Here is a 26,017-nt window from a genome sequence, read left to right as displayed (position 1 = left end):
CTGCTCCTTCACGATCAAGTCATGCAGACTCTCGTATGACTGCTCTTCACCTGATAACTCCACCCACTTCTGCAGGTATGACGACAGGCGCTCCACAAACTGGCTCGGTGTCTCTCCAGACAATGGCTGGCATTCGCGGAAGCGTTGACGGTAGCCCCTTTCAGTGAAGTTGTAGCAACGCAACAGAGCTTCCTTCAGTACATCATAGTCTCTGGCGTCATCGTTTGAGAGTCTAGTGTAGACCTCAAGTGCTGCCCCAGTCAAATGTGCGCTGAGTTGAATCGCCCAGTCGTCGCGCTGCCATCTAGCACTCTCAGCGAACCTCTCGAATCTTGCAAGGTAGCAGTCGATCTGGTCCTTCCCGTCAGTGAATGCTGGAAGTTTCGGTGCCCTGTGTAACATTTGCTGCTGGTTATCTCTTTGGCGTGGTGCCTCGTGCTCGTTTTGAACACGCACCATTTCTGTCTGAAGCTCTAAGCGCTTCGTCTCAATTTCTATCTGGAGCTCCAAGCGTTTCAGCTCAATTTGCCTTTCTTCACGCTGTGCTTCTCTTTCTCTTTCTTCACGCTGCGCCTGTCTTTCTTTTTCTTCACGCTGCGCTTGTCTTTCTTTATCTTCACGCTGCGCTTGTCTTTCTTCACGCTGCGCTTGTCTTTCTTTTTCTTCTCGCTCACGCTGCGCTTGTCTTTCTTTTTCTTCTCGCTCACGCTGCGCTTGTCTTTCTTCACGCTGCGCCAGCAGTCGTGTCTGGGACTCGACGAACTCCGTCAACTGCTTGCCTTTTAGTCCCAGTTCAATTCCTTTTCCCCAGAACTCAGCCATTCTGGTCTTTTCCGGTGCGTTCGTCTGTATTCTTTCACAGCCCCGAACGTAGACAAATGTAGTCTTCTAAAAGAACACAGTCTCTACTGCACCTCCGCTGCTTCTCTCGTCGCTGTTCACCTTCGTAGACGCAGGCTGCCACCCTCCTCGTCTAACGTGACGGCGCACTCTGTTCACGATACGTACATGACGTACCTCAGTCGTATTTCGTAGTATTAATGCACTAGCTCCGCGACGAAGTCCGTCTCGTCCAAACGGCAGCTAACCTCTGTAATCCCGATACACTCCGGCGTCGCTCACCGTACCGAGCTGCGGCGATTACCAAACTCTTCACCAGTCACACCGAATCCACGGTTCCGTAGTCTCAATACTGATCCCTCAGGATACACCCGATTGATGGCTACCTCCTGTGACTGTCTTGACTGTCTTTGTTGCTGGAAAACCCTTGGCGTTAAACGTAGATCCTTGGCTTGGCCCCCAATTGTTACACGACACTTGAGATTGCCACAAGTTCTCAAACGTCGTATAGTTGTGTTCTTTTATTCTACGTCGCCCGTCTTCGCAGCAGCAGAAAACAACTCGTCAAATTGAGTTCGAGGATTTATTCAGCATTCAATACATACAACTGCACATCGTAGCAGAACTCAAATAGAAGCTTTTTTTAACATTCAAATCGCGCTGGCATATATAGTAAATACTCAATCTCGAGAATATTCCAGACCGAACACGATACAACTACATTATACGAGCCGTGCATGGACTAAACTAGCGACATTCTCTCTGACGTACATCAAAAGCGCCGACACACTTAATCCGAACGAACGCCACGAACTCACGACTAAAACAGCATGGTAAACAACTTGTTTTGACAGGACTAGAAAGTTCACCTGCATTCTCGTCCAAGCATAAATATTGTGTTTACAAAATATAATATCGGTACTTTCCCACAAAGTACAAATAAGTCAACTACATGCAACACACAAAACCGAACCAAAGCTCAGCAACGGTAGCGTTTCCTAACACAGAGTTGTCTTCAGTTCTGTGTAACACAGGGTGATATTAATTATATCACACAGACACACACCGCCCAGCACCGACCCCACAATGATCAGAGTTGTCTTCAGTTTCTGTGTAACACAGGGTGATATTAATTATATCACAAAGACACACACCGCCCAGCCCCGACCCCACGATGATCAGAGTTGTTTTCAGTTCTGTGTAACACAGGGTGATATTAATTATAATACACAGACACACACCGCCCAGCACCGACCCCACAATGATCAGAGTTGTTTTCAGTTCTGTGTAACACAGGGTGATATTGATTATATCAAACAGACACACACCGCCCAGCACCGACCCCACAATGATCAGAGTTGTTTTCAGTTCTGTGTAACACAAGGTGATATTAACACGATGATCAGTTTTTCTCTCTCTTAGTTCTGTGTAATACAGGGTGATATTAATTATATCACACAGACACACACCGCCCAGCACCGACCCCACGAAGATCAGAGTTGTCTTCAGTTCTGTACAACACAATGTGCTATTGATAATGCACAGTGATATTCGTGCGCCACCCCCCCTCCCCTCCTTATTAAGAATGTACAATGAAGATAGCATTTATATCACATATTTATTATTTATATCACACATGTTTCATTTATAAATTTACAATAGACACCAGTTCAAACATATCACCAACATATGACATGAAACTTTGTGTTCTAGGCGAAGAAAGGTGATTGTGTGTGTCGGTGTTCATGGTAATGGTGACGTGTGTTTGGCTGCTTGCACATGTGTGACAAGCAGACAGAATGCTTCCTGTTAAAGGACAGCAAGACTCACTTTTTGCTTCTTCATCCTCGTCCCCACAATCCAAACCGGACCATCCGTCTTTACACCTGAAACACAGCAAAATACCATGTCATAGAAACCGTCTTTATACCTAAAACACAGCAACACAAATTGTTTGTATGACAGACAAACCGTCGTTACACCAAAAACACAGCAACACAAATTGTTTGTATGACAGACAAACCGTCGTTACACCAAAAACACAGCAACACAAATTGTTTGTATGACAGACAAACCGTCGTTACACCAAAAACACAGCAACACAAATTGTTTGTATGACATAGAAACCGCTTTTACAACTGAAACACGGCAACACAAATTGTTTGTATGACATACAAACCGTCTTTACACCTGAAACACGGCAACACAAATTGTTTGTATGACATACAAACCGTCTTTACACCTGAAACACGGCAACACAAATTGTTTGTATGACAGACAAACCGTCGTTACACCAAAAACACAGCAACACAAATTGTTTGTATGACATAGAAACCGCTTTTACAACTGAAACACGGCAACACAAATTGTTTGTATGACATACAAACCGTCTTTACACCTGAAACACGGCAACACAAATTGTTTGTATGACATAGAAACCGCTTTTACAACTGAAACACGGCAACACAAATTGTTTGTATGACATACAAACCGTCTTTACACCTGAAACACGGCAACACAAATTGTTTGTATGACATACAAACCGTCTTTACACCTGAAACACGGCAACACAAATTGTATGGGACAGAAACCGTCTTTACACCTGAAACACGGCAACACAAATTGTTTGTAGGACATAGAAACCGTCTTTACACCTGAAACACAGCATCACAACTTGTTTGTTTGCCGTAGTAACCGTCTTTACACCTGAAACACAACTTGTTTGTATGCTGTAGAAACTGCATTCACACCTGTAAAATTGTAACCCAGGCTGTCTGTGTTGGTGACACACAGTAACACACAGTGACACACTGTAACATACAGTAACACACTGTAACACCCTAACACTCACCGGCAGGTGTAGCCCAGGCTGTCTGTGGTGGTGACACACTGACCTCCGTTCAGACATGGGCTGGAGTTAGCTTCACACACACTGCTCAGCTCTGTCGTGACACACACAGTATTATTATTCATTGTATGCTTAGCTCTGTCGTGACACACACAGTATTATTATTCATTGTATGCTAAGCTCTGTCGTGACACACACAGTATTATTATTCATTGTATGCCTAGCTCTGTCGTGACACACACAGTATTATTATTCATTGTATGCTCAGCTCTGTCGTGACACACACAGTATTATTATTCATTGTATGCCTAGCTCTGTCGTGACACACACAATATTATTCTTCATTGTATGCTCAGCTCTGTCGTGACACACACAGTATTATTATTCATTGTATGCTTAGCTCTGTCGTGACATACACAGTATGATTATTCATTGTATTCTCAGCTCTGTCGTGACACACACAATATTACTCTTCATTGTATGCTAAGCTCTGTCGTGACACACACAGTATTATTATTCATTGTATGCTCAGCTCTGTCGTGACACACACAGTATTATTATTCATTGTATGCTTAGCTCTGTCGTGACACACACAGTATTATTATTCATTGTATGCTCAGCTCTGTCGTGACACACACAATATTATTCTTCATTGTATGCTCAGCTCTGTCGTGACACACACAGTATTATTATTCATTGTATGCTTAGCTCTGTCGTGACACACACAGTATTATTCTTCATTGTATGCTAAGCTCTGTCGTGACACACACAGTATTATTATTCATTGTATGCTTAGCTCTGTCGTGACACACACAATATTATTCTTCATTGTATGCTAAGCTCTGTCGTGACACACACAATATTATTATTCATTGTATGCTTAGCTCTGTCGTGACACACACAGTATTATTATTCATTGTATGCTTAGCTCTGTCGTGACACACACAGTATTATTATTCATTGTATGCCTAGCTCTGTCGTGACACACACAATATTATTCTTCATTGTATGCTCAGCTCTGTCGTGACACACACAGTATTATTATTCATTGTATGCCTAGCTCTGTCGTGACACACACAGTATTATTATTCATTGTATGCTTAGCTCTGTCGTGACACACACAGTATTATTATTCATTGTATGCTTAGCTCTGTTGTGACACACACAATATTATTATTCATTGTATTCTCAGCTCTGTCGTGACACACACAATATTATTATTCATTGTATTCTCAGCTCTGTCGTGACACACACAATATTATTATTCATTGTATGCTTAGCTCTGTCGCGACACACACAGTATTATTATTCATTGTATGCCTAGCTCTGTCGTGACACATACAGTATTATTATTCATTGTATGCCTAGCTCTGTCGTGACACACACAGTATTATTATTCATTGTATGCCTAGCTCTGTCGTGACACACACAATATTATTATTCATTGTATGCTCAGCTCTGTCGTGACACACACAGTATTATTCTTCATTGTATGCTCAGCTCTGTCGTGACACACACAGTATTATTCTTCATTGTATGCTTAGCTCTGTCGTGACACACACAGTATTATTATTCATTGTATGCTCAGCTCTGTCGTGACACACACAGTATTATTATTCATTGTATGCCTAGCTCTGTCGTGACACACACAGTATTATTCTTCATTGTATGCTAAGCTCTGTCGTGACACACACAGTATTATTCTTCATTGTATGCTAAGCTCTGTCGTGACACACACAATATTATTATTCATTGTATTCTCAGCTCTGTCGTGACACACACAGTATTATTATTCATTGTATGCTTAGCTCTGTCGTGACACACACAGTATTATTATTCATTGTATGCCTAGCTCTGTCGTGACACACACAGTATTATTATTCATTGCATGCTTAGCTCTGTCGTGACACACACAGTATTATTATTCATTGTATGCTTAGCTCTGTCGTGACACACACAGTATTATTATTCATTGTATGCCTAGCTCTGTCGTGACACACACAGTATTATTATTCATTGCATGCTTAGCTCTGTCGTGACACACACAGTATTATTATTCATTGTATGCTTAGCTCTGTCGTGACACACACAGTATTATTATTCATTGCATGCTTAGCTCTGTCGTGACACACACAGTATTATTATTCATTGTATGCTTAGCTCTGTCGTGACACACACAGTATTATTATTCATTGTATGCTTAGCTCTGTCGTGACACACACAGTATTATTATTCATTGTATGCTTAGCTCTGTCGTGACACACACAGTATTATTATTCATTGTATGCCTAGCTCTGTCGTGACACACACAGTATTATTATTCATTGTATGCTCAGCTCTGTCGTGACACACACAGTATTATTATTCATTGTATGCTTAGCTCTGTTGTGACACACACAATATTATTATTCATTGTATTCTCAGCTCTGTCGTGACACACACAGTATTATTATTCATTGTATGCCTAGCTCTGTCGTGACACACACAGTATTATTATTCATTGTATGCTAAGCTCTGTCGTGACACACACAGTATTATTATTCATTGTATGCTCAGCTCTGTCGTGACACACACAGTATTATTATTCATTGTATGCTTAGCTCTGTCGTGACACACACAGTATTATTATTCATTGCATGCTTAGCTCTGTCGTGACACACACAGTATTATTATTCATTGTATGCTCAGCTCTGTCGTGACACACACAGTATTATTATTCATTGTATGCTAAGCTCTGTCGTGACACACACAGTATTATTATGATGGTTGCTGCAGGCCTTGTTCAGATGGCGACGTTCTTGTGTTCTGTTTGGTCACGTTGGCGTAGGGTGCGTGTTCCTGTTTAGTGTCAGTGCTTGCTTCACAAAGCACCGCTTGTGCTTCTTGCAGCAACAATGACAGTCCTCTCGCGGAATAATGGACTTTGTCCGCAAGAAGGCCAGGGTTTATCTTCCCTTGTTGGTCCCTTTTCCAAACGGACTTCAGAGACAGAAAGGATACGTTCCCTCCACAAATGTTTGCCAGTTCACTGTTTATCTTGGAGATTTTTTTCATTCCTTTTGTGGCGACTCTGCGGTGGGATGGCTGCGACAAACGTTGTGGCTGTGGGGAAATGGGTGGCAATGGCTTCTAATAGCTTTTTGTACTCCTGTACAATGTCAACATCTTTAGCCCCATAGTCATTAGTGCCAACATTTAGGAGAAGTTTCCCTACTTGTGGGGAGATAGCTCCTGTACAAATAATCTGTGTTAGCTGTGCTATGTTTACTCCTCTAAATGTTCTAATCTGTGTTTGGCCTGATCTGTCTAGCCGTCTCCTGTCTAAGTGTTTCAGGTTTGAGTCTCCTATCAGTAATGTCTTACATGACGGGGGGAGACGCAATGTCGGTGTATGGGGCACATAGTCTTTCTCTGACAGAAGAACATTGTAAACTCTTTCCTGCTTCGGGGAGGTGGGCGGCGACCCAGTATCAGACACTGTCCGGTCCAAGGATACAGTTGGCACGGCGGAGCGACCCGAGGGTTGAGCGTAGCGCCCATTGTTGATCAATGTCTGAATTGGCTTCGCATCAGATTGCCCGGAGACGTCACGGTCGTCTGGTTGTGGGTGGTTGGGCGAAGTTTCATTACGGATGGACTTTTTATCTAAACGTTTAAGTTCTTTGATTTTGTCTTCAAGTGACTGACATCGTTTGCGGAGAGAATCTGTCTCTTTGTCACTGGCCTCTTGACGTTCTTGCAAATCCAGCAGCTTTCGTTCATGCTGCTGTTCAATGACACGGAACTCGCGTGACACTTGCACTTTGTAGTCACGGAATTCGGTGACCAGTGCATCGAGCGTGTCCCGTAGATGCAGAAGTGATGCCGTGTCCGTTCCGTTGTTGCTGAGGTTGGTGTTGGTACTGTCAGTGGTACCCGTGGAAGCTTCGTCATCAATAGCAGCGCTGTCAGCACTGCTGACCCCTGGATCGGCACTGCCGTTGGTGATAGCAGCCGCCCCGACACCACTGACACTAGTAGTACTAGTACCGTCCTCGCTATACTGACAGTGCCGTGGGGGCTGTGCTGAAAGCGGAGGTGTCAGTTTCAGCATTGCAGTTGTCGCTGGTGGAATCAGTGCTGTCGCTGTTAATGGTAGCACTAGCAGTGATGTGTAAGTTAGCGTTAATGTTGCAGCTGTCGGTAAAGGATACCGTGTCAGACTGATTTTACGGTTTTGTTATCAGTAGCTCCGCAGGTGTTCATCTTGGCGATGGTATAGTGACTATCATAGGTAGAAGCAGTATCCATTGTTTCCTCAGATGCGGTGTCACTGTCGTTGTTGGTTCCAGTGATGATGTCGAGTGTGATGTCGCCGCTGTTGACGCTGCCGGCACTGTCGTCGGTAGATGTGGCAACAACGACGACATCAGTAGCAGTGTCGGTGTTGCTATTAGTTTTGTCGATACTGTTGCTGGTTGGTGTAAGAGCTATGACGTCATGAGCAGCAACGTCTGTGTTGCTACCGCTGTCCCCAGCAGCATAGACCTATATAGGTCCCTGCCAGCAGTAAGTGGAGGGGGGACAAGGGTGACGTCCTTGACAGCTGTGGTCACGGCCTGGTGACGGAGGACAGCTCGGCCATAATGTAGACAACAGCCTGCAGGCGTTGGAACTCGTCCTTGACCCACGCGATGCACTGCTTTCCCTGTACCAGTATTGTGTTGGTGGTGTAGATGTGCCTCACAAGTAGCTTGTGACCACCACTGTACTGACGCACTGTCGTCTGCACAACATCTGGAGGGAGGGACACCACAGTTAGTGACTCAGAATCGTCGTAGTCATGATGGACTGGGTCAAGTTTCTTCTCAATCCTTGAGAAATCCTCCCAGGTTGCTTCATAGCCCTGGGATCGTAAACTAACAAGGTATCTGTGTCGCAGCACAGCTTTCCAAACTGGAAGAAGTTTACTGTCGCTTTTAAAAGTAATTTCATTTGGGTCCTTTTTCAGTTCAATCACTTCAAGTGATTTGTGCATGCGAGACCTAGTAATAACACTAGTCATCTTGGCCGGCACGTTGTTCCCTATCCCATACTTAATTAAACATCTCGTGTCGAGTTAGGCTGAATTGGGTCGGTAGTACGAATCAGTTTTGCATTGTTCTCCATGCTGACAACTGCAGCAGAGGATGCCGCAATTCAAGTTGTCGGTTCAAGCACACATCAGCACTTGTACACACTACACAGTACCACACCACACAGTACCACACCACAGACATAAAAAGAGTAGACCGCGCGTGCTAGCCTCTCGCTAAAGAAACTGTCTGCCATCGATCTTTGGCACCGGGGGACAGAATAGCGGAGCGAAAGGCTTGTAGCGCGCGTGTTGCGCTTATCTGATCACGGTGCTTGAGTGGAATGTTGCTCGCACCACTGTTCCGTCCGACAGTACTAGTACAGACCCTCAAGCAGTAGAAGGATCCAGGTAGAATAAGCACTTTATCTCACAAATCACACAATGTTGTCATATGTATAGATAATGTGCACAATAAGGAACTTTTAGCATCAAAATACACTGTTGTAGGCCTACATATCCTAGAAACACAAGCAATCCATTTTGAAGCGGAGAGCAACCTAGGCACGTCCGTCCCGGTTGGTGGTAAGAGGGGTGAGAAAGAGAGAGAGAGAGAGAGAGAGAGAGAGAGAGAGAGAGAGAGAGAGAGAGAGAGAAGAGAGAGACGGAGAGAGAGAGAGAGAGAGAGAGAGAGAGAGAGAAGAGAGAGAGAAGAGAGAGAGAGAGAGAGAGAGAGAGAGAGAGAGAGAGAGAAGAGAGAGACGGAGAGAGAAGAGAGAGAGAGAGAGAGAGAGAAGAGAGAGAGAGAAGAGAGAGAGAGAGAGAGAGAGAGAGAGAAGAGAGAGAGAGAGAGATAAGAGAAATCAAATCAAATAAAATAAAATTTTATTTTTCGAGGGTTGTGGCATACGCAATACAACGAGCTTTTTTTCAACCAGCCCTCGCCCAGATTTACACGGATATTAAAGGCACAGTAAGCCTCCCGTAAACCATCACAGAGCTCCCCGAGCGTCTACATACAGCACAAGCATACTTCCATTTGAACGCTCACCGAACGGAAACATCCTGGCTGCTTTCTGTCGAGCGTGAGAAATTTTCAAAGAATTTATTTTCGTGGAGCAATCCTCTACAACAATGGCGCCTCGTTTTGGTGCTAGACGGCTGTTATGAACTTGTATACCGGAAATCACGCCCGGACAGTAAGCCTCCCGTAAACCATCACAGATACGGTCAGGCTTTTACACACAGTACAAACACCCTTCCATTTGAACGCTCACCAAACGGGAACATCCTAGGTGCCCTACGTAAAGAGCGAGCAATTTTTAAAGAATTAATTTTGCAGATTGTCTCGAACACTTTTTGGACCCATCCTGAACTCAGGTCAAAAATGAGTTACTTCCCTTCGGGTCTCATTCTATCGATGTAAACTGGCCATAGCCGTGGATCGGTGATTATCAGGGTCCGTATGCTTATGGGGGAAGTTCGCGACAACTCCCGAAGTTTTGAGTGACATCGGAAGTACTTGCCTCACTTTCGTATGCATGGGCCGGAAAAAGGGTTTACCTCGAAGCAAAGCGAGGAAGTAACTCAGGGTATTTTGCGACTACTTCTAAAGTTTTGAGTGACATCGGAAGTACATCCTCACTTTCGCATGCATGGGACGAAAAAAGAGTTTACTTTGGAAGCTAACGAGGAAGTAAATGAGGGTAAATGTACTACAGCCAGACCCAGTAGTAAACACGCTACTTCCACAGTTTCTCAGTGCAAAAAGGCAGGGCTTTTCTTCAGTTTTTCATGTCAAACCGAGCTGACGCTCCCAAAGAGAGAAAATAGAGGGAAAAGTCGTATCTTCTGCATGCATTTCGTGCAAATTTCCCTGAATACAAACCTGAGTTGCCAGCTTTGACTTTTGTTTGTTCTGGGTCATTGGCCACCACTCTTTCATTCCCGCTTATACGAGGGGGTTACTGTGTTTCTATGAAAATGGGCGTCGTTGTGTGCATGTGTGTGTGTGTGTGTGTGTGTGTGTGTGTGTGTGTGTGTGTTTGTGTGCGTGCGTGCGTGTGTTTGTGTGCGTGTGCGTGTGTGTGTGTGTGTGTGTGTTCGAGTGTTTAAGTGAAAGTTTCTGCTATTTTTTTTGTCATTGCTTTATCTCTCTGTGTGTGTGTGTGTGTGTGTGTGTGTGTGTGTGTGTGTGTGTGTGTGTGTGTGTGTGTGTGTGTGTGTGTGTGTGTGTGTGTGTGTGTTTGTGCGAGTGCCTGTCTGCCTGTGTGTGCGTGCGTGCGGGTATAATTGTGCGTCTGTTCCTTCATACGTTTGTTTGCGTATTCGCGCGTGCCGTGTGTGTGTGTGTGTGTGTGTGTTTGTGTGTGTGTGTGTGTGTTTGTGTGTGTGTGTTTGTGTGTGTGTGTTTGTGTGTGTGTGTTTGTGTGTGTGTTTGTATGTGTGTGTGTGTGTGTGTGTGTGTGTGTGTGTTTGTTTTCGATGTTATGTGTGTGTTCGACGGTGTGTGTGTGTTCGACGGTGTGTGTGTGTGTCGACGGTGTGTGTGTGTGTGTGTGTGTGTGTGTGTGTGTGTGTGTGTGTGTGTGTGTGTGTATGTGTGTGTGTGTGTGTGTGTGTTCGATGTTATGTGAGTGTTCGACGGTGTGTGTGTGTGTGTGTGTGTGTGTGTGTGTGTGTGTGTGTGTGTGTGTGTGTGTGTGTGTGTGTGTGTACCCACTCCCCACACTATGATGAGCTGACTATATTTGCGCCTTGATATTTTATTCATGTTCTTACGTTTTATGCTGTTTATTGTGATTCACCACACCCGAGTTTATCGTAATTGAGATAATAAAGTGTTCTATGTCTATGTATTATGTCTAATACACATGCACACACGCACGTAGGCTACAAAAATCCAATCTTGACTTTGAACTTTATATAAACATACATCCTCTTCACAATTAACGAGGACAAACGTAATTTACAAACACCTAAGTACAACAATTTTTCTGTTTTAAAAATTCGGACACACATTTTCTCAAATAATATGAAATTCGCTGAACTTATCTTGTTTTCACTACACCTTATATCTTGATTCCCAAAAAATGGAGTTCTGCCTTTTTAAATTTACCAGTAACACAAACATTCGCTCTGACCAAACTATTTTTGTCCAGCAGTTTTACCGATACACAATCATTAAAAAAACACTACAAAAAGAGTTTTAAGTTAACCGACTTCGCTACCACATAAACAACCTTTTTTTTATTGTCCCCAACATTCTGGTCAACGAAATCATTATTATAGACAGTCATTCTATTTAAGGACAATTATCACAGCTTTCGTTCAACCAGTTAAAAACAACAATTATAGTAAAAGCTACAGCGCGATCAACGTTTGCCCATTTACGAACTCGCGATGAGATTCGTTTCTTCTGGTCACCAAGCCTACCGTTTACAAACGCATGCGCACTAATTGGGATTCCCCCAATTTTCTCGACCTTGACCTCAGAACTCTCGAAGCCACTACTTCGGCGTTCAATTTAGCTCGTGCATACCGAGTAGCTGGCAACTTTGCTTTCGAAGTTCCCACTTCCAATGTCAAGGGCCTCTCGCTTGACATAATTATACGACGATATCGCATCTCAAGGGTCCTTACCCATCCAAAAGAAACCTCCAGCGCATACTACAATTGCAGGACATTCCGTTTTTAAAGGCAGCTCATTGGGAAATGATCTCAGACACAATATCGAAGACGTGAAATGCGTCAATCGAGCAACTGTCGTAACTTGGCTACAATGAGACGGTCTCCTACCTTGCACCATAGACACGGACTGTGACATTCTTGTTTAATTTAGGTGAAATGCTTAAAACAGAGTGACTCAAAAGCGACAGTTCGATCAGTTACTGACCGAAAAAAACGTGCTCGAGTCATTCGGCGAAGGTGGCGAGCTTTCAAACCAGCACGACTGAATAACTCAGAATGCCTTTTTTCATCATGCCTCTATTCTACACGAGTAACATAGTGCAGTGGTAACGGTTCCGGACTCTCGTTCATTCGCTCCGGGTTCAAGTTCCGCCAGGAGCTATATATTTTTTTTATTAATCTTTTCCTTTTTAAGCCTCCGCAATTGCATTCCGGCTGCAAAAACCGGGTTTTGCCTCTGTGTTAATTTTATTCATTTGCAAAAGAAACCTTCCTATGCTTTGAAAAAATCATATCATGTCTTGACTTTCAACTGTACGCGCGTGTGTATATGTGTGTCACAACGGTGAGTATGTGTGTGTGTGTGTGTGTGTGTGTGTGTGTGTGTGTGTGTGTGTGTGTGTGTGTGTGTGTGTGTGTGTGTGTGTGTGTGTGTGTGACGTGTCACTTGTGTCATCATAGTTTCAGTGTGTGTATGAGTGTAGATTGAGAGAGAATGAGAGAAAGTGAGAGAGAGTGAGTGTGTGGTTATTTGTTTGTGACTGTGTGCGTGCGTGTATGGGTGCGTGTGTGTGTGTATATGTGTGCGCGCGAGCGCGCGCGTGTGTGTGCAGTGTGTGGTGTGTGTGTGTTTATGTGTGCCGTCAGTGTCACTTGTGTCATAGTGTCAGTATGTGCATGAGTGTACGTTTGTCTGTGTGTGCGTGTGTCGTAAGAGAGAGAGAGAGAGAGAGAGAGAGAGAGAGAGAGAGAGAGAGAGAGAGAGAGAGAGAGAGAGAGAGAGAGAGAGAGAGACCGACACTTCTTTGGCAATTTTGGACCAGACAGCGTCTTTATGTTTAACAGTTAGACTGTTCTGAAATTTGGACAGAATAACCGTTCTTTCGTAAAACACTTCTGTCAAGAGTACAGCAATTTCACCATCTGAAAAAGGCGCAGAACGCCCCTCCGTGTCTACTTTCTTTTTGAGCGGCACACGTGCCTTGCCATTTTCGTTGACTGCCATGTTGATAGAAACGTGCGCATGCGTATTAGTAGGGATTCCCCCAATTTCACCGACCTTGACCTTAATACTCTCGCTGTCACTACTTTGGCGTTCAAGTCAGTTCATGCATTGTGAACAGTGTTAGAAAGTTGACTTCGGGAGTTCCCACTTCGAAAAGAGGCCTCTACTTCCAGTGTTTCTTACTTCTAGTTCATGCATACGGGCCCAGAATGTTTTTGGACCGTGCTGCGTTTTTGCGCTAGACCTAACTTTTAAAATCTAAATAATAAATTGACAGCTTGTTACACAAACATTCTTTAATCATAAAAGAATTCTTTTTTCATCAAGACAAGATCAGTACAATTCGAAGTTGTGAAAGTTTGAACAATGAAAAGCCCGGAAGCAGGGTCACGCAAGGGTCGTAGCAGACGACGGTTTATGCATATCGCCGTTCCTCTCAACAGTCAAAAGCCATCGCTAGAGTTCTTGTGAACCACAGCCGTTTGTTTCGTGCATAAAAACGTGCTATTGTAGATAAGCTCACATCGAGTCGCATTCAAATGACTAACTGACGACTACATTGTGAAAAAGGGAAACTGGATCACACGGGTTCACGATGGCTCAGGGGTAAGATAAACCACGCAAAAATAAATTCTTTGAAAATTGTTTGCTCTTTACGGAGGGCACCTAGGATGTTCTCAATCGGTGAGTGTTTAAATGAAAGGGTGTTTGTACTGTGTGTACAAGCCTGACCGTATCTGTGATGGTTTACGGGAGGCTTACTGTGCCTTTAACGTAGAAAAAAAAATAGAGAAAAAAACATCAACGAATATTTACACATTACATATTATACACAAATATAAAGCGTCGTATATATATGTAACGTAGTGAAAACAATGCTAAATACACATGCATGAGTAAATGTGTTATTAAAGCTTTGAGTGGAGAGAGAGAGAGAGAGAGAGAGAGAGAGAGAGAGAGAGAGAGAGAGAGAGAGAGAGAGAGAGAGAGAGAGAGAGAGAGAGAGAGGGTGGGGGGGCAGGTCAACATGGCAGGGCTAATCAAAATGAAACTCACGAGCACATCTCATCGTGCCAGCGTCCCAGCGGTGTGTTTTGGGGCAGGTGCAGTAATAAGACCCCACAGTGTTGAGACATTCCGTGCTGTTAGGCTCGGTCAACCCACACAGTTGTTGTGTTGTGTTCGTCTGGCACTCGTTGACATCTGTTGAACAACAAATTGTAGTCATGGAAATGCATTGGCTGGTAACTATAGGAACACAGACAGGTGTAATCTGACACGGGACTGACCTTAGCAGCAGTCGTCATGGAAACACAATGGCCGGTAACTATGGTGAGAGTTACTTACACTATCTGACCCAGGACTGACCTTGACATCTGTCGTCATGGAAACACAATGGCTGGTAACTATTGCGAGAGGGACTTACAACATCAGACCCAGGACTGACCTTGCCATCTGTCGTCATGGAAACACAATGGCTGGTAACTACTGCGAGAGTGAAGGCGGAGACAGACGCACAACACAAAACGATGTTTTCGACAAAAACACCATCTTAAAACGTCGGGGAAACACATGTTTTTAAGGCATACAGACGTTTCGCACTTTCGCCGTTTCGCACTTTGACGATTTGCACTTGTGCGAATCGTTACAAAGAAAAAGTTCGAATCGTCAGCATCAGGTGCGAATCGTCATAGTGATAGGTGCGAATCGTCACAAGGAAAAAGTTCGAATCGTCAGCATAATAAGGTGCGAATCGTCATAGTCATAGGTGCGAATCATCATGTTGTGAAGTTGTTGAAACTGATTTTACCAAAGGCAAAGTCCAGCTATATATTTTGGTGTTGTTTTGCGCTGGTCTCTCCCTTTGAGTCCTCTACGGAAGAAGACCTTTTTCGATCGGCATACTGACACTTGCGTGCACATGATTGTGCTTCGTCCGCCTGTCATGGGATTTGTGATTCAGTAAAGGTGTGTGTGCGCATTGCTTTGTGTGTTTGCCGGTGAGTGTGTGTGTATTTGATTTCTAACTTGCTATTCGTTTCGTTGTGTATGCATCATGTATAATGGTGTGTACTTTTTAGGTACTGATTTAGGTATCCCACGAACTTCCAACCCGCACTTCGCACATGGATATTGACACTGAGGATATTGACAGGCTGCCATATCGAGTATGCAATGAGTGAAATATCTGTCATTGGGCTTACTTATTGCATCTGTGGTTGGCAAAGGCGGACTGAACGCGCCACCATTCCTTTCAAGCGTTTCTCCTTCGGCAGTATTTTTTGTGAAGGCAGTGAGTGGCTACGGAACGCGGATCAACTGATGCAGGAAATTGATGCATCCAAAACCAAGAATTTGATGCATCATTTTCACAAAAGGATGCATCATTTTCACAAAAAGATGCATCTTTTTCAAAAAGGATGCATCATTTTCAAAAACTGATGCATCCGATACGAAAATGATGCATAACTTTCGGTTTTGTATGCATGCGAAAGATCATTCATTTCCGGTCTTTCCGTAAGAAATGCCTGAGCACGGAAAAACTTGAAATGACATTTTGACGAATATATACAGATTGGTTAGACAAAACAAAAATAAACGTACAACATACCATTAAATAGGGAACAAGTCAAAGTCACGGCATTATGCATTTTAAAGGTACTGAACTTATCAAATCCAGGTGCACGGAGCCCCTGGGGCTTTTAGTCACACCTCAGGCAGCTATCCGTTAGAAGAACTATCAAGTTTCATTGACTTGCACCCAAAGAGTCAAGAACTGCGATTTTTTTACGAATTAATTTCGTACTCGGACCCGGCTGGTCTTGACCTATTTTTGGATCTAAATTTAGATCAGGTAGATCACCACCATGCACAAAAAGACACCACGTCACTAGCAAACTATGTCAGACATCATCATGAGTTTGTGGAAAACAAAATGGAGCCGGAATCACGAACTCCGACCAAACACCACGTAATAACCAGGTTAATTTATGCACTCGCGTGAACAAAAAACTGTCGAGCTTCACAGATGTCGTCGTTGGGTAGTTTTGGGTTTGTTTTACTACCATAGGAGGATTTTTGAACTGTAAATGCACTCAGCTGCAACAAAAACGCAAAACGAAGGCTGTGAGCTGCACTGTGCCTTTAATTAAGGCATTTTTTTGTTTGTTTGTGGTTTGTCTTTTGTGCACACGAAGCTGTTTTGACGCCCTTGACCTTCGACTCAAACTTTCGTTTTCCGACGTTTTCAACATGGCCGAAGAAGAATCGTTTTTGACTGGTGTTCGGCGAACCTTTTCTTATTGTGCAAATGTTTTGCGATCGGGATCTTACACTCAAGAAGCCCTTGAACGGTAAGTAGAGGCTTAGAAATAGTTCGTTTCGCTTCGTATTCCGGTTCAAATTTTGCTTTTTGCTCGGCACTTTCCGGGAAAACCCGAAAATTCTGATGCATCCAAACGATGCATCAAATTCGTGGTTTTGGATGCATCAATTTCCTGCATTAGTTGATACGATCCGCGTTCCGTAAGTGGTGACTCAGTGCGCCGCTATCTGTATTGGGTGAGCGCGCTAGGCGCTGGGGGGTGTTGCGCCAGTGGATGGTCAGTGCGCCAGGTCATGTCGGCTATTGCGCTACACTGGTTTGTTATTTCCAACATAAGGTTCGCACCTCTTGGCAATGACGTTTCGCACATCTTGGAAAAAAGTACGAAACGTCATTCTGAAAAGTGCGAAACGTCATAAGTAAAATGTGCGAAAAGACAAAAAAAGTGCGAAACGTCATGTCCAAATTGTAGACTAAGTGCGAATCGTCCGAAGTGCGAACCGTCAAAGGTGCGTAACGTCTGGTATTCGTTTTTAAAGAGGGGATGTCACACGCGAAACACACAGATGAAGCGCGGTGCGTGTTTTCACAGAAATATCGGTCAGTGTCAGCTTGACCCGTCCACCTATCGCCCTGTGTTTGTTAAACAACACGGCTGGTAGTGCCCACTGATACGGTCAGTGTCAGCTTCACCCGTCCAACTACCGCGCTGTGTTTGGGCATAGACCAAATAGCCTATTTTTGGTCTATGGTTTGGGTTTGTAAACAACACGGCTGGCAGCGCCCACTGATATTGTTATATGAAGTCTTATATCGCGCGCGTATCTCCAGACTCGGACTCAAGGCGCAGGGATCTATGATATTATTGCCTCTCTTCAATCGTGACAGGCTCCATAGACTCTAGTTATGATTCATGGGTCCGATACTACCCTGAATCGGTACCACATCTGAGTCGGCCATTATTTTCTATCTCCGTGGTGCCGGAAACCGAGTCACGTGAGTTGATCGTCCGCGTTCATTGGCTGACTACCAAAACGTGTTTTCAGATTTTAGAGCATACTCTGAAACCCAAAACACGATGCGAAAACACGAAACAGTGTTTTCTGAAACGCGTTTTGGGGGATGTCACACGGGAAACACGCTGTTTTGCGGTTTTGAAAGAAAACACTGTTTTGTGTTCACGAAAGAAAATCTTGACTACGTCCCTGATTGTGAGGGAAGGAAGTTGAATAATGAATTGAATAACATAGACATTGACACGAACGCTGTCGGCTGAAGTTGCTCAAGGCACTTGACGCCTCGAAGTCAACTGGACCTGATAATATGCATCCAAGAGTGTTGAAAGAATTGGCTGACGTTTTAGCTGAAGTTTTAGCGATTGTTTTTAGGGCATCGCTAGCTGAAGGAACAGTGGAAGCAGGCAAATGTAACACCCCTTTTCAAGAAGGGCTGTAAGAGCAGTCCAGGCAACTACCGCCCAGTGAGTTTAACAAGCATACCATGCAAACTGTTAGAAAAGTTGATAAGAACCAGTGTTTTCTCTCATTTGACAGCCAACGACTTGTTATCAGATTGCCAGCATGGTTTTGTGGCAAAACGATCATGCGTGACAAACTTAATTAGCGTCATTGACGACTGGACAGATAGCTTAGATGATGGAGTACCGGTTGACGCTGTGTACCTTGATTTTGCTAAGGCATTCGATTGTGTTCCGCATGTGCGGTTACTGAAAAAACTAGAAGCATATGGTATCCATGGACTTGTCAAAAACTGGATCGGTGATTTTCTAAGTGATAGAAAGCAAAGGGTGAAGGTCAATGGGTCTATGTCAGACTGGAAAGACGTGACAAGTGGAGTGCCCCAGGGCAGTGTGCTGGGCCCGGTTTTATTTGTTATATACATTAACGATCTCCCTGAAGTTGTGAGCAGTCTGTGCAGCATGTACGCTGATGATACAAAAGTGTACCGACAAATCAGAACTTGTGAAGATAGCAAGGAACTCCAGAGGGATTTGGACAGTTTGGTCGACTGGGCAGACAAGTGGCAGATGCGCTTTAATGCAGATAAGTGTAAGATATTACAGTTGGGTACAAAAAATCAGAAACTTGTGTATAATATGAGAAAACCTGGCAGCGTGGACAGGGTTGATCTGGAAAGCTCAAGTGCAGAAAAGGACCTTGGAGTCAATGTAGACAGTGAATTGAAATTCTCAAAGCACGTGAAAACACAAGTCAACAAAGCAAACAGAATCCTGGGTCTCATTAGACGGTCTTATGAGCATTTGGACGCAGAAACGCTAAGACTTCTCTTTGTTGCACTTGTACGGCCTCATCTGGAGTTTGCAAATGTGGTGTGGAGTCCCCGACTCGAGAAAGATAAAAATTTGATTGAAAGTGTATTAAGAAGAGCCACGAAGTGTATTCCAGGGTTGAAGACCTTGAGTTATGAAGAGCGTTTGAGAGTTTTGAAAGTTCCAAGCATGTGCTATAGGCGTATCCGGGGAGACATGATTGAAGCATACAAATTCGTGCATGGATACTACGATTGCAAGAACCCACTGGAGCTGAATAGCCTTTGTAATACCCGTGGACATCAGTTCAAGCTCAAGAAGAAACAATGCAGAACAGCTCTCCGACAATCTTTCTTCACGAACAGAATCATAGACACGTGGAACTCCTTGGACAAGAATGTGGTAGAAGCGCCGACAATGAACAGTTTCAAAAATCGCTTGGACAATGCACTGAAAGATTATATGTATAGCCCAAATGTCAGTATGCCTCTCACTACACCAGCCAAGAAAAAGTTGATAGAATAGGCCACGGTCAAAAGATCGTGTAGGTTACCTAGCCCAAAGTTAGGCTAGGATAGCAACTGATCAAAAGATCAGACAAAGGCTTAACAGCCTAAGTACCAGTCTGATAACATAACATAACATAACATAACATTGTGTTGTGCGTCTGACATGGCCTTGACTTACACTATCTGACCCAGGACTGACCTTGACATCTGTCGTAACGGAAACACAATGGCTAGTAACTACTGCGAGAGTGCTTTACAACATCTGAACCAGGACTGACCTTGACATCTGTCGTCATGGAAACACAATGGCTGGTAACTACTGCGAGAGTGCTTTACAACATTTGGCCCAGGACTGACCTTGAAATCTGTCGTCATGGAAACACAATGGCTGGTAGCTATTGCGAGAGTGACTTACACTATCTGACCCAGGACTGACCTTGACAGGCGTAGTCATAGAGATCCCAGGCCTGGTAACCATGGCGACACCGACAGATGGCAGCACCGTCTTCAGTGGCACAGACCGTGGAGTCATCGTGACACTTGTTGTTCCTGTCGCTTCCACACAGATCGTACGACTCTGAAATGAATGGTGACGTCATATTCAATGACGTAATATGCAGTACGTCAAATAACATGAAGTCATCGCGACACTTGTTGTTCCTGTCACGACTACAAACATCGTACGACTCTGAAATAGAGATAGTGAACAGATCTAGATGTGAAACTTTTCAGAGTCGTACGATGTTTGTAGTCGTGACAGGAACAACGAGTATGTCATCAAATCTATTCCCTACTACATACTCACACATAATTTTATTGAAATCGGTTCTCAAACATCGGATATCTATTTGCGGACAGACAGACACACACACACACACACACACACACACACACACATACACACACACACACACACACATACAAACACACACACAGAGACAGACAGACAGACACAGTGAAACCTATATACCGCCTTTTAAGGGGCGGTATAATAACTGGAAAATCAAGTGAACCCTCGGACTAGTGGGACGTTCCCAAACAGACGACACGACACTGCTTTGCAAAGTTCCAAAAACGAACTGGCAAACTGGCAAAAGTAAACAACAAGTCGCGTAAGGCGAAAATACAATATTTAGTCAAGTAGCTGTCGAACTCCCAGAATGAAACTGAACGCAATGCAATTTTTCAGCAAGACCGTATACTCATAGCATCGTCAGTCCACCGTTCAGGCAGTGAAATTGACAAGAAGAGCGGTTTAGTAGTTGCGCTGAGAAGGATAGCACGCTTTTCTATACCTCTCTTCGTTTTAACTTTCTGAGCGTGTTTTTAATCCAAACATATCATATCTATATGTTTTTGGAATCAGGAACCGACAAGGAATAAGATGAAAGTGTTTTTAAATTGATTTGGAAAATTTAATTTTGATAATAATTTTTATATATTTAATTTTCAGAGCTTGTTTTTAATTCAAATATAACATATTTATATGTTTTTGGAATCAGCAAATGATGGAGAATAAGATAAACGTAAATTTGGATCGTTTTATAAATTTTTATTTTTTTTTACAATTTTCAGATTTTTAATGACCAAAGTCATCAATTAATTTTTAAGCCACCAAGCTGAAATGCAATACCGAAGTCCGGGCTTCGTCGAAGATTACTTGACCAAAATTTCAACCAATTTGGTTGAAAAATGAGGGCGTGACAGTGCCGCCTCAACTTTCACGAAAAGCCGGATATGACGTCATCAAAGACGTTTATCGAAAAAACGAGAAAAACGTTCGGGGATATCAATCCCAGGAACTCTCATGTAAAATTTCATAAAGATCGGCCCAGTAGTTTGGTCTGAATCGCTCTACACGAACGCACGCACGCACGCACGCACGCACACACACACACACACACACACATACACCACGACCCTCGTTTCGATTCCCCCTCGATGTTAAAATATTTAGTCAAAACTTGACTAAATATAAAAAACAAAACTACTTCATGATAGGTCATACATTCATCAAAAACAAATGAAACCTGGCGATATGTTTTGTCTTCTTACAGAGTCATGGAGTGCGTGTATCTGTGTTTCGATACACAGACGTTCGGAGAAACACGAACGTCAAGTTCAAGTAAAACGACCCCTGACACACATTTTGACCCGTGCACAAGACGTTGTATCGATAAACGAAGCACAAATAAGAAACAATAATAAAAGCAAAGAAAATAGCAACAAGATATGCAAACATCTAACAAAGCTGCAAGCAGAATGACAGGTCTAATGAAAAACAAAGAGGTACTGAGTCGGAAACAAGATCGCGATTCTTTCCTTCGCTGCACGACGCAAATCTCCTGTGACCTTTGACCAAACGTAGCTTCCACATTCGATCACTCAGCTTAATATTTACAACAGAAAGCCGAGGGAGTGGAATACCGAGATGAACTTACAGAACTGTGCATCCTCAAACCTGACATATTCATCCCAACATTTAATGAACTCAAAAACACAGAAAGTTGCTTTCACACGCCAGCTTTGATTGCCAGTGGTTATCAAACCGGGACTCGTGTGGTTATCAGCACGGAACCCGTGTTTCAAAGCATGGCTCCCTGGGTTGATTGTGCACTTATTTTCTCACTACCAAAATGATGACAAAAACAATGTTTGGTGGTTTGTTGACAGACCAGCTTTTTTGTCGGTACGAGGGGGGCATATCGTCTTTTGTTTTCGACATGCCCCCCGAGGACCGACAAAAAAGCTGGTCTGTCAACAACCCATCAAACATCTTATAATGTCTGTCCCAGTTTGTGTATGACAGGCACTCGAATCAAGATAGGGAAGTAGGAGTAGACAGAAACACCAAACAATAACAAAAGCTCTCTCTCTCTCTTTTTCTCTTTTTCTCTCTCTCTCTCTCTTTCTCTTTCTCTCTCTCTCTCTCTTTCTCTCTCTCTCTCTATTGACAATCAGGCATGGTATGATCATTTTAAGAAAGTACTTAACGAGGATGATGATAGAAGGCATGTTCAAGAACATGACCATACTGACACTGAAGAAGAAAACGAACTTGACTGCGACATTCTCAACAGTGATATTACCGAAGAAGAAGTGAGGACTGCTTTAAGTGGCTTAAAAAAAGGGAAAGCAGCGGGACCAGATGGCGTTTTAAATGACCTCTTAAAAACCACAGGTGACACAATCGTCCCCTATCTTTTGACGTTGTTTAACGACCTTTTTAGGACTGGTGACTACCCTTCAGATTGGGCAAAGGCTATCATTCAACCAATATTTAAGAAAGGTGATGATGAGAACCCTGACAATTATAGAGGCGTCTCTTTGTTAAGTTGTGTGAGCAAGTTGTATACCAGTATTATGAATGCCCGTTTGACAGCGTGGGCTGAGGAAAACAACATTCTCTCTGAGTCACAGGCGGGTTTTAGAAAAAATTACTCCACAATTGACCACATGTTCACTCTTTATGCAGCAGTTACCAAGCAGCTTCAACTAAAAAAGAAGTTATATGTTGCTTTTGTGGACTTTCAAAAGGCGTTTGACACCGTTAAAAGGGATGTTTTGTGGAATGTTTTATTAAAGATTGGTGTAAAAGGAAGAATGTTTAACATGCTTAGGTCAATGTACTCATCTGTTCTCTCTTGCGTCCGATGTAACTCTGGCAATACTGATTATTTTGAATGCCTACAAGGCCTGAAGCAGGGCTGTCTAGCGAGCCCAACGCTTTTTTCGTTTCTTATAAACGAACTTGCCTCGGAAATAATATGTAAAGGCAGACACGGAATTCAAATGCTTCCCGGCGAGATCGAACTGTTTCTTTTGATGTTCGCTGACGACATTGCACTGCTATCATCGTCCATAGTGGGTTTGCAAAACCAACTGAACATCTTACATAACGTTTCAAAGCGTCTTGGGTTAAGGCTAAACATGAATAAAACCAATGTCGTTGTTTTTCGAAACGGTGGTCATTTAGCCAAAAGTGAGAAATGGTTCTACGGAAACGCGCAAGTATCAAGTGCTAGCTCTTACAAGTACAGTGGACGCCGCTTAATAAAACCGCGGTTAATAGAGCCAGCCGCTTATAAAAGCCGATTTCAGACGGTCCGGATTTATCACTATATCTTATGTATTAGAAAACGCCGGTTAATAAAGCCAACCCGCCGCTTATTAAAGCCAGTTTTCTCAGAGAAATCACGTAGTTTGTGACTAAAACTCTCATTACCTTGTTCTGATGTGGAAGACGATCAACAAACAAACACTCATAAAATCGTTCTCTGCCGAGTAATGATTCGTGACGGTGACAGTGACATTATTGATGTACCGGAGTGATCAAAGTACACGTACATAGTTAAACCAAAAGTTCAACATCCTTCGTGAAGTTTTGTTTAGATTCAAACAAGTGTAAATGACAAAAGAAAGTGACTGAGTGACGTAAACAAAAGAGAAGATTTTTTTTTCGAAAATGACGTATTCCTGGACCGCCGGTTAATAAATCCGCCGCTTATTAAAGCCATTTTTCGTCGGTCCAGAAGTGGCTTTATTAAGCGGCGACCACTGTATCTCGGTCTGACATTCACAACCCAAGCCCGTTTGAATCTCTCTTTCAATGACGCAATCACCAGAGCCAAACAAGGTGTCATTGAAATTTTTAAAGTCTTATGGAATATAGGATGCCACGACATGGACATATTTTTCAAATTATTTGATGCGCAAATTGCTCCCATCTTGCTCTATGGCTCAGAACTATGGGGATGTTTTGACTGTTCACAGATTGAAAAGGTTCACATGTATGCCTGTAAAAGATTACTCGGGATCTCGTCAAACAGTCCAAACCAGATGGTGTATGGGGAACTTGGAAGATGCACTTTGTCAATCCTAGCAAATATCCGAAGCGTAAAGTACTGGTTGAGACTTAACTGTATGCCGGATTCGAGATATGCAAAGATGTCATACATCATGTTAAAAAACGCAGTTGAAAGGGGAAAACAGAATTGGGTCTCACAAGTTAAATGCCTCCTTTGCATGAATGGATTTGGAGATGTGTGGTTGAACGGGTCTGTAGGTAGGGAATGTGCGTTTATTAGAACATTTCAGCAACGTCTGCAAGACTGCTTTGAGCAAAACTGGCACTGTAAACTTGATACAAGTGTGAGATTTGATGTATACAGGATGTTTAAAGGAGAACTTGAAAAAGAAAAGTATCTGGGTGTCATTGAAAACCAGTACATACGCAAAATGTACACAAAGTTCAGACTGGGCATTACACCATTGAAGGTAAATAAACTGCGCTATAATCCCGAGTGCGCTGAATCCAGAAATTGTACATTTTGTAAATCAACTGAAGAAAATGAAAACCACTTCCTGTTTAAATGCCCAGTTTACAATGCAATCCGTCAAAAGTACATTGGTGCTTGTTTTGACCTTGACCAGTTCTCCAACTCATCGTTGTGTATTTTACAGACTGACAACAAATTACGACTGATTGCATTGTCAAATTATGTGTTCTACGCGTTTAGACAAAGAGAAAATCAATTGTGAAATAGACCGGTATGATCGTACAACCCAAAATCCTTGTCTTCATCTTACTGTATTTTTTTTTCTTCTCTGTTTTTACTTCTTGTGCTAGGTGTTGATTTTAAGTTGCCTTGCTTCCGGACGGTCAAGTCCACTTTGTTCACATGCTAACTATTTCTCCCCCTTGTACATACACATTGTGTTTGATGCAATAAAAATTCGCCTTCGCCTTCGCCTTCGCCTTCTCTCTCTCTTTCTCTTTCTCTCTCTTTTTCTCTTTCTCTCTCTCTCTTTCTCTCTCTCTCTCTCTTTTTCTTTCTTTTTTCTCTCTCTCACCCAGCCCCCCCCCCCCTACACACACAGATAAGCGCACTGACCGTCAAAACGGCTGTCCTGTCTGGACACCCCATACAGCATGGGGGTTGAGCGGTCAAAGCCAAACAGACAATCCTCGACGCACTGCGGGTCGAAGCCTGACGTCAGAGCTTCCTGCAGTGACGGGACAGGCTGCGTTGTGTTGAAGGCCACCTGGAACCTTGCCTTGATCCTCTGGCCTGGACCGCCGTCATTGCTTCGCCGCCGCCTGGGGAAGTCACACAACACAGTAAGGCAGTGTCGTATCTTCTTGCGGAATAGCATCACAAGTGTCAGTAACTGCACACACACACACACACACACACACACACACATTCACACACACACACACACACACACACACAC

General features: G+C 43.4%; 1 protein-coding gene across 1 annotated transcript in view; it reads right to left on the bottom strand.

Annotated features, from left to right (window-relative positions):
* The window catches only part of LOC138947875 (mucin-4-like), a gene marked incomplete in the record, with an annotated part of 178,564 nt that overhangs the window by 53,353 nt on the left and 99,194 nt on the right, over positions 1–26,017 (bottom strand). Inside the window, 5 exon segments of the mRNA XM_070319444.1 lie at positions 2,671–2,726; positions 3,692–3,782; positions 14,713–14,859; positions 20,217–20,357; positions 25,675–25,880. Coding sequence (XP_070175545.1) covers positions 2,671–2,726; positions 3,692–3,782; positions 14,713–14,859; positions 20,217–20,357; positions 25,675–25,880 — 641 coding nt within the window.

This window comes from Littorina saxatilis, linkage group LG14 (assembly GCF_037325665.1).
Source record: "Littorina saxatilis isolate snail1 linkage group LG14, US_GU_Lsax_2.0, whole genome shotgun sequence".
Lineage (NCBI taxonomy): Eukaryota > Metazoa > Mollusca > Gastropoda > Littorinimorpha > Littorinidae > Littorina > Littorina saxatilis.
Note: the sequence above shows the minus strand (reverse complement) of the source record. Positions and strands in the feature narration are given on the sequence as shown.